The sequence below is a fragment of the Eurytemora carolleeae genome, unplaced genomic scaffold (genome assembly GCF_000591075.1).
Source record: "Eurytemora carolleeae unplaced genomic scaffold, Eaff_2.0 scaffold1077, whole genome shotgun sequence".
Taxonomy (NCBI): Eukaryota; Metazoa; Arthropoda; class Copepoda; order Calanoida; family Temoridae; genus Eurytemora; species Eurytemora carolleeae.
Window position 1 is genome coordinate 76,854 of NW_019396992.1, and position 10,114 is coordinate 86,967.

Consider the following 10,114-nt stretch of genomic DNA (forward strand, 5'->3'; position numbering starts at 1 on the left):
TGATTTTATGAAAACATCTTCTGATTAAAAATAGAAATAAATACTTAGGAAAATCACTTTTTTGGGGAGAAAGGAGATTCGAATGAAAACAAGAAATTTCTCCTCATGAAGGAAAGACGACTTTAGGTTCTAAAATTTTATCTACAACAGCGAAAAAGCTTTAAAATTTACAATTAAAGGGTTTAAAGGGACTTGAGATGTCACTTCAAGTGCCTTTCCATTCACATTTCCGATTCACTACTGTACACCGGCAAGGGCGTACAAGAGATAAGTCAGGGGAGCAAAATATGCGCGAAGTGAAAAAAAATGTTTGGCCCCCTAAGAGCTCCTATGGGGGGGGGGGCTAAATTTGAACTGTAAATTCAAAACATTTTGCTTCTTGGATAGTTTTAGTGTGTTATAAGCACGAAAATGGTTAATTTGATTTTAACTCACATGTTTAAGTAAGTCCTAGAGGAATCCACTTATATAAAAAATAACAATCTTACAGCTTAACATATTTTACGGCTTTTATCAGAAAATGTACAAAAAAGTTTTTTAAAACGATTTTTTAAAACTTCGAGGCTCGGCAGAGTTTTCGTTTATAAGCTACAAACACACAAATAAAGAGGCAAGTCAAATTTATATATATATAGATATATTGCACAAAAAGAAATTTTGTCTATATTAAAATTCAAAAAAGAAAAATTTTTTGAATCGATGAACTATTTTCTCTTCCTTATTCAACGCCTCTGCCAGTTCATCAAAAATGCCATTTAAAACATACTGTGAGATATATTTAATATATCATTGTTGCAATATTTTTTTGTATTCAAATCATTTTCCTTTTCATTTCAGCGACCAATTCCTTTAAAGTAAAAAATATAAATACAAACCGGGTAAATGTATGGCATGATTATTGGGTAATCATCCTCTACAAATGAAGAGAACATTCCCTTATTCCTGAACAGTCATCATATAATATTAATGATAATGATGATAATGATGATAATGATGATAATGATGATAATGATGATAATGATGATAATGATGATAATGATGATAATGATGATAATGATGATACCTGTTAATAACCTCTAAGGTCTGTATGCCTGGAATACCGAACATGAGTACTGAAGTAAAAATAAGAACGGTATCGAAGCTTGCTGAAAATAGATAAATAACTTTAGTGTTAATGGAAGTAATTATAGCAAAATTCTTATTTATTTTTTTGCAACCCTTGAATCACCTAGCAAGGGACTGTAAGTGTAATTTCAAGTGACACCCCCCTCAATGCAAAGATGGCAAGGCCCGACTTAAAACGTCACCCTACAAAAGCTTTGTCTGAATTAGATATTCATGTTTTCGTATCTTCAAACTGTTTATTTTTATTTGTGGTTTCTCTGTGAAATCGACATAATTTCTTGTAAGACTGTACAGTACACTGTACAGTCTCCTTGAATGTACTGACTGTACAGTACACTGTACAGTCTCCTTGAATGTACAGGCTGTACAGTACACTGTACAGTCTCCTTGAATGTACAGACTGTACAGAACACTGTACAGTCTCCTTGAATTTACAGACTGTACAGTACACTGTACAGTCTCCTTGAATGTAAAGACTGTACAGTACACTGTACAGTCCCCTTGAATGTCTCCAAAGTTGTTTACTGACCTAGTCCCAGCAGAATAAAATTGAGAGAACTCTTCATGGAGGGCCTGCAGCAAATTTCATATTTATTTTATTTTATATTTTATTGAAAACTAGCTTTAAAACCCAGCTTGGCCTGGAAAGTTTTTCTATAAAACTCAAGAACTTCATTCCCGTGGTTCTAACAAGCTCACCAATAAATATTTGAGGAAAATCGGTCCCGAGGTTCAGCTGAGTTATGATCAGACAAACAAACAAACAAACAACACCAAAACAGTCTGTATTAAAGCGACTGTAAACGTAATTTCAAGAGACCCCCCAATGTCCGATTCACAACGGTTCCCTTTAAATCTTTGTTTAGTCAAGAATCAGATATCTATTTTTTGTTTTTAAAATTGTTTATTTAAGTAACTTGCGCATTGCTTTGCGCATAAACAATGCAGAATTGATCAGAAATGAAGACTTTTCAAGCAAAAACATCCGACTTAATCTTCCAAATTGTTGAATTATATTATTGAATTATTAAAGGTATTAAAGGTCTGAATCTGGCATGCTTGAAAGAAATAGAGGTCATATAAAATAACGACAAGAGAAAAATTTTTGCTTTTTGTTTAGCGAAAATTTAGTATTTTTTCGCGAAACAGATTAATGCGTAAAAAACGAAATTTTTGCAATTTTTCGCGAAATTGTCGCATTTGATTTTCTCATGAAATTCCGCAACGTTTTCGCTTTCTTTAGAAAAAATTCATTTTCACGAAATTTCGCTAAAAAGTTCGCGAAAAACGAAAGAATTTTTTCGCGAAATTTGTTTTAGCTGGAAACCCTACAACAGTCCCTTAAAGAATAATGGATTGATGAAATATAATCTCAATGGCAATGTAATTTCAATTTTCAATGTTTCATTTCAGATACATACAAAGAAAGTAATCGGCAATTTGTGAATTTCTCTTGAGTTGACAATGAACAACTTTTTTAGAGAAATCAAATTCAAGGTCAGAGGGGGNTTGTAGATATTACTTATACAACAAATTGTTCAATTGAAATAAATTTACGCAGAATAAATATTGTGTGGGCAGGAACTTGCAGTTATGTTCAAACTGTATTTATTACGTACGGCCCAGAAGAAAAACCTTAGGGGTCCATGTATATACGTAAAAGAATTTTTTGTTTCTTGAACAATATTAACTTCTTTTTTAAATGAGATGTTCGAATTTTCGATATGTTTTACACCAACCAGAAGGATCAGACGACAACATCTTACATAAATAACCGCTTCTGAAGCACATTTTCAAGTTTTTGAACGTCTAAAAGGGCTAAAAATCCCCTAATCCCTGTTATTTCTGGGTTGCCCTGTATTTGCTGGAAATGAATGTTTGTTCAAATGACAAGCTTACTTCTATGTAACTAGATAACACATATCAATTTATTTCCTATTTTTTTTTTGAAATTGTCGACATCGAAAAAACTATTTGGGTCAATACTATTTTTCAGTAAATATGAGTTAACTCTAACATCGAAATCAAATGCAAAGCTGAACTATGATTTTAGTTTTTCTACTTAACTCACCCCCCCCCCCCAAAAAAAAAATATGAAAATTATTCCTAAACTATCCCATCGTTAACGGAGATATATTCTGAACACAAACAAAGCTTAGAAGAAAACACTTAGAATCTCCCAGTAGACAGAATGTAAATAAACAGACAACAAATGTTCACTTAGGCCAGACATTCAAAATCAAAATATTACATTTCAAATTCTACAAAAAAAATGAAATTATGGCATTATGCAAATATTTTTTTTAACCTTCGTGTGAAAGAAACATTCAAAACAAAAAACTTAAAATTTCCCGAACACTTTTCTAATCCCATAATTTAGGGTTTCCAGCGAACGAAAAATTTTCGCGAATATAAATGAAGCGAAAAATACGAAAACGAAAGGAAATTTCACGAAAAAAAAGTTTCGCGAAATTATATTTTCAAAATGTTGTCTTTTTTGATGAACTGTCGCAAAAATTTTGCATTTCAAAAAATGAAGTCCGCATATCTTCGCGAAATTTTTCTTTTCTTTTTTCTTTTTTCATCATTTTTTTGTAAAATTTTTGCGAAATTTTCGCATTTCTTATTTCTCGGAAATTTAGCACAGACCATAAAGATTAAATAGTCAAAGTTTAAAATATAAAGGCATGCACTTAGGCAAGTGTTAAGTTCCTTTGTGAAAGGGCCCCGAGCTTTTTTCTTTTTACCGCCTTTTGGCCAACATTACTTCCCCAAAATCGGGGTGTTATTTCACTAAATTGTATCTATGAGATGTTGCGAAGTAAATTAACATCCCGCTATTGAGGGAATCATGGGTCTGTAATGTAGTAATTATTTGCAATTACTTTTCAGGGAAGTTATGGATGCTACGCTCAGGATGCTCAGGATGCTAAATTGGTCTAGGGAACTAAAAAAGACTACGTAACGTTGTAGAAAATTGACCTGGACAATATTATGATTGTGATGAAGTTTCCAATCAATCCTGCAGATACAAAATAGAGAAATTACAACAATAATTTTGAAGTTTTGTACAATAGAACTCTTAATTTCCGTTTACAGGGGAGGGGGTCTTTATGTTTCTGTAGACTTAAATTTAAAATACAAAAGGATATTAAATCAAACATACAAAAAAAATCCAAGATCTTGCAAAACAAAATTATTGAAATCCACAAAATTGAATTTATCTGATTGCGTAACAATACTCTGTCCTAATTTTTAAATAACTCTCCATTTATGTCCTTTAAACCTTTAAACCTTTAAACCTTTAAACCTTTAAACCTTTAAACCTTTAAACCTTTAACCCTTTAAACCTTTAAACCTTTAAACCTTTAAACCTTTAAACCTTTAAACCTTTAAACCTTTAAACCTTTAAACCTTTGCCTATTTATCAAAAATTGAGGTATCTATAATCTATATTATTTTCTCCTAAAAATTAGTTATTTGTAATTGCAATGTCTATTCACAAAATGATTGGTGGATTTATATGTTACAGAAAAAATTCCGGAAATATTAAAATTAAACACTTTTAAACTAGAAAAAACAATGGTAAAATAAAGATTTCTTTTGATTGGAAGTTTCAAGTCTCTTACATAGATTAATAACAATACAGATAGAACACTAGATGTTATCTTTTCAAGATTTAGGTTTTTACTATAACCCCGAGGCAGAAGCCCATTGGAGTTACGTGCATGCTCTCTCTCTGTCTTCAATGCGGCATGCGCATAACTCATTTGGGCTTCTGCCTCAAGATTATTGTGAACGAAAAACGAAAGCTTGAAAAGACGACATCTACTGTTCCATCTATATTGTTATACATCTACGGTCTTAAACAAATAATTCCTGTCTGTTGTAAAGTTGTATTATCTGTATTCCTAGTATTCCAACAATATTGAGGAGTACTCCTGGAACCCAGAACTCAAACAAGCTATCAGAAATTATATCCTGAAGATAAAAAGGTATCAGAAATTATATCCTAAAGAAAAAAAGGTATCAGAAGTTAAATCCTAAAGATAAAAAGAGAAGCAAATTCCACATTTTAAATATATTCAGATATTTAGTGAATATTATGAAAAAACCGTTGCAGATAATGAAAAATATTGAAAGGCGGGGTAATACCTGAGTACTCCAAAATATAATTGATTTTCTCATTTTTACCATTGGGAAAGTAGCCTTGGAATGTTGCCCTTTAGAAAATGCCCTTGAAAGGTTGTACACAGGAAATTATACTCTTGAAAAAGTACACTTAAACATACTCCTAGGAAAGGAGTTCATAATATCCTAGGGTGTAATGCAAGGAAAGTTAATTGCGGTCGTGTATACTCTGCGTACATATTGCAACCAGTTCTCTTTGGGCGGAATTTGTAAACAAGAATAGATGCATCAGTGTTCGTTTAGTATCCGAGGAGGTTAAAAGCATTACATTTGATAATTTTGATAATTCACATAATAGTTTCCTATGACCAGAATATTTCATTGATTTTTTTATGTGAAAGATGGATCCCATGTCAGGCTTCGACATCCGTCTTGTGTTTACATTACCGCCCAGAGACAGTACACTGCAGTACAAAAGATGCGTACACTTCTGAAATAACTTTCCTTGCATTACATCCTAGATAATATCTGTCCCACGAAAACAAGACAGTTAATGAATAGCTTTAAAGGTCTTTTTCCATAGATTGTTGTTTGGTACCATAGAATAAAATAAAATATCATATTTAGTCATATCTTAGTATAATTTTTTTCAAAGTAAAATATTTTTGAGAACAGAATTTTTACGAGAAGTCTTAAAAATCTAATACAGTATATGGAAGATATGGAAGAAGATGAAATATCTAATACATACATGGTATAAGAGAGAAATGGAAGATATGGAAGATATGGAAGATATGGAAGATATGGAAGATATGGAAGATATGGAAGATATTGAAGATATGAAAGATATGGAAGAAATGGAAGAAGACGTTTAAAATTATTCACCAACTGTCATGTTTCGTGGGACACCCTTTACTAGCTTGGGAACCCGGCTTTGCCTTCTCTCTTAAAATCAAATCGCTCAACTAAGAACTTTTTTACTAATGTAAATACATTCTTGTGGTTCTACCGAGTTCCCTGATTCAAATTTGATTCAAATCGGTGCAGGCAGAGGTTCATAAGTTATGATCGGACAGACAAACCGAGATAACTTCTTGGTACAAAAAAAAACAGATACCTGATGGTGATTTGAAGTGAGATTGATTGATTGATTTGTAAATTGTTTTGACATTTTATCCATTTATCTGAAATAATTTCTGCCATGTTGGATTTTATTGACCACCAATAGAATTCATGTTGTAGAAAATAGAAGATAAAAAGGAAAAGAACATATTTTGAGTACTCTTCGAACTTTAAAACTATTAATTTCTCTATGGTTTCTGAAGCAAGAAATGGTAAGTCACTTTTGTATAGAAACCACAACTAAAAATAATCAGTTTTGAAAAACAAAACCTGAATATCTAATTCATACTTGACGAGACAAAGCTTTTAAGGGAACACTTGTGAACTGGACGCGGCACTCTAGCAATGGAGGGTCACTTGGGAACTGGACGCGGCACTCTAGCAATGGAGGGTCACTTGAAATTACGTTTACATACAGAGTGTCCCAATAAAAATGGGAATTCAGTGACGAATTCGATATCGTCTTTTTAAATATTCTCTGATTTAGTATAGTGATACCTTCTGAGAAAGCTGTAATCCGTAAGATTTTCGTCTGCTGTTTACAATTTGTTTGTTTATGTTTTGACTGCATACGATTGTACTTAGTTAAACAAGAAAATTGCAGTATATATACAAACAGAGTAAACTTGTCCGTCTTCACTGTTCATCTTGCAGAGACATTGTAGACACTCATTACCGTTTTCATTAAATAATCTCTAGCAGACATAATAATCTTATGGCTTTTGAAATTAAATATTGCAATGCTAATTCATAACAAAGACGATATCCAATTCGTCACTGAATTCCCATGTTTATTGGGACACCCTGTATATTAAGTTTCTATTTCCTCTCATGGTTTTATGTGTACAAATACAAATATGAATTTATTTTTAAAATCCTTTGAATAGAAAAACGTATTTAAAAAATAAGGATATGTAATACAGATTATTTAGATCTCTAAGCAGGGGCGTTTAAAGGGACTGTAAGCGTAATTTCAAGTTACTCTCATGTCCGATGTACAGTAGTATGAATTAGATATCATTATTTATAATTTTGAAAACTGATCATTTGCAATTACAAAAGTGACTTACGATTTTTAGTGCAGGATAACTTGTAGGAATTAAACACTTTTAAATCTAGACACTTCTGTCAATATTATTAATCATGTAAAGGTAATTCAAGGGTACCTTTATGAATCAGACATGGCTTTATTTGCACAGAGAGTCACTTTAAATTACGTTTGCAGTCCCGGGGGGATATAAAATAACGAAACATTGGAATTAAACTTTGTATCTAAATAGCAAATAAAAATGTTTGAATGATTTTTAAACTTGTAGTTTTTTTCAACAGTTTTTGTCTTTTTGAAGTATACTTGCAGACTGCAGTGCTATTTAGATTTTACAAAAACATACGATTTCTTAAAGTTGTTCAGCTAGACCAATGAAAGTATATGAAAGGTAAGGGGGATAGAGGTTCTTTACACTTTTCTTGTGAATTATTGGGACAGCTCAAAATCTAGTTTTAGGTCAAAAATATCAAAAAAAAACTTTGTAAACAAAAGTCGAATTTTTTAAGACAGCTGATACAGGGTGTCCCACGTAACATGACAGTTTCCATAATTTCCATAATAATTGATACCAAAGAGCAAAATAGTACACGGCAGTCATATTATAGTGAAACTGATTTCGAAGTTAAAAAATATGTGAGTAAAAGATTTTATCAACGAAATAAACTTTAAAAAGTGTTTAATATCCAATACAGTTTATGGAAGAAGACATTCAAAACTATTCACCAATAGTCAAGTTTCGTGGGACACCCTGTATAGGAGAACGAATCCCTGGTTTTTAATTTCGGAGCTAGTTTCTGAGCAGAGTCCGAATACAGGGTTATTCCTAAAAGATAAGACTTCAGCGACGACATTACGGGATTTCTTCCAATTTTCCCCTCCTTCCTTGGTTGTATGCAATGCAATTAAAGTTCGCATAATGTGATTAAAGCAAAATTACCGAGAATACAATTTGGCAATCCTCTCTTTTAGCCAATCTCGAGTTATCATAATCTCGAGATTATGTTAGTCTCGAGATTAAATATTTAGATCAACAAATTTGATTCTAGGAACGCCAGATTTGTTCGTTTTCTTGACTGGAGGAAGGGTCTTCACTTAATTTACGACTATATTCCTGCACTCTCATTGAAAAAACAAATATCGAAAAAAAACAGATATCGAAAAGAGTGAGAAAAAGAGTGGATTTAGGACTAAAATTAAAAGTTTCTTTAAAATTCGGTGATGGTGATGGACCAAACCTCTGTAGAGTAAAAAAGTAGATGATAGTTCCACATTTATTGAAAATATATTTCGGTCTGGGTTGACCCTCGTCAGTTCTAACGATATAAAAACATTCAAAATCGGTAAAAAAAAATAAAAGGAATTTTTGTTAAAAATCACAAGAAAATAAACGAATTAAAAAGATTATTCAAAATAAAAATTTGGGCTGTCAAATGGACATAAGGGAAACGAACTCAGATTATAAGATGAAAAAATGGTAATTTGCAAATATTCACTTTAAAAAAATGTTTTAAGACAATTATTATTTCTTGAGATTGTTTAAAATTAAAAGTTTCCAGAATGGATATTCGGATTAAGTAGTTGGGATTAAAGATTATCTGTTCTAAAGTTCCAAGCTTTGATCATTTTCTATTGAGGATGCATGTATAAGAAAAGTAAATAACTCCTAATAAAATACAGATGAAAATTGATAATATTAAAACAATTAATTCTACCCCCATCGAAATAGAACTTATAAGTGAAGTAAAAACCTACTACTAACTTCTTTGAGTTCTTTGGTTTTACCTTCCATAATTTCTAAAAATTTTCATCTTTGACGATATAGAAAACTATCACAACACCATTTTTTTATCTGTACTTGTAAAACTCGAATTTTCTTTTATAAATCAGCATGTTGACCAGGGTACATTTTTAACATTAGCCTCGAATTGACTTGAAAACTATTAAAAACTAATTAAACTATTATATATAATACCAATATAATATTAAATTGAACATTAATTACTATACCTCTCATGAAAGATTTAGTATTCTGTTATTGAATTTTTGTAATATTTTTGTTATATTCTAATATCTTTATGTTTGCAATATCGATCTATCAAACATAACATTATTAAACGAAATCATGAACCGAAAGTTAGGACCATCTCACACATTTTTATAAAGTAATTAAATCTTTGCCACAAACTCAAATTTCTAAATCATCCAACTTTGCAACCTCAAGCTTAGACTATTTGTTTTAATAATTCGTAGTTTAAGATATCTAAGATCTACGACATTGAGGGATTAAAAAATAAGTGTTGGTGGCTAAAGCTCAATTTCGTTACCATTTTTTAACATTCTATAACATCCTCTAACATTCTATTAGAAATTACGAATAAAGTATTCGCAATTGCTAAATGTTATTGGATTCTTATCTAATAAGTTTTAAGGAGTGTAAAATATGTTTAAGAGCTGTGCCCAGAGATATATCTGTGCGCATTTATGTGATCAAGTGAACTGTGTGCAGTGTGGGTGGATTTTTATTGAATATCGAACCATTTAATAGACCTTTGTCAAGCTTACACAGGGGCATTTCTTGTAAACCAGGGCGGGGGGTAACTCTACAGGGGTGTTTAGACCTTTGTCAAGCTTACATAGGGGCATTTCTTGTAAACCAGGGGGGGGGGAACTCTACAAGGGTGCTTAGAC

At 31.7% G+C, this 10,114-nt stretch overlaps 1 protein-coding gene across 1 annotated transcript in view; it reads right to left on the minus strand.

Moving 5' to 3' along the window:
• LOC111710868 (FMRFamide receptor) overlaps positions 1-6,444 on the minus strand; it is a 9,507-nt gene extending 3,063 nt beyond the window's left edge. The window contains exons 1-6 of the mRNA XM_023485039.1: positions 6,374-6,444; positions 5,037-5,106; positions 4,108-4,147; positions 1,655-1,698; positions 1,064-1,145; positions 876-942 (exon numbers count right to left, since the gene is read on the minus strand). Coding sequence (XP_023340807.1) covers positions 876-942; positions 1,064-1,145; positions 1,655-1,698; positions 4,108-4,147; positions 5,037-5,106; positions 6,374-6,436 — 366 coding nt within the window. The 5' untranslated portion in view covers positions 6,437-6,444. The remainder of the gene's footprint in view (positions 1-875; positions 943-1,063; positions 1,146-1,654; positions 1,699-4,107; positions 4,148-5,036; positions 5,107-6,373) is intronic.
• Positions 6,445-10,114: the final 3,670 nt, after the last annotated feature.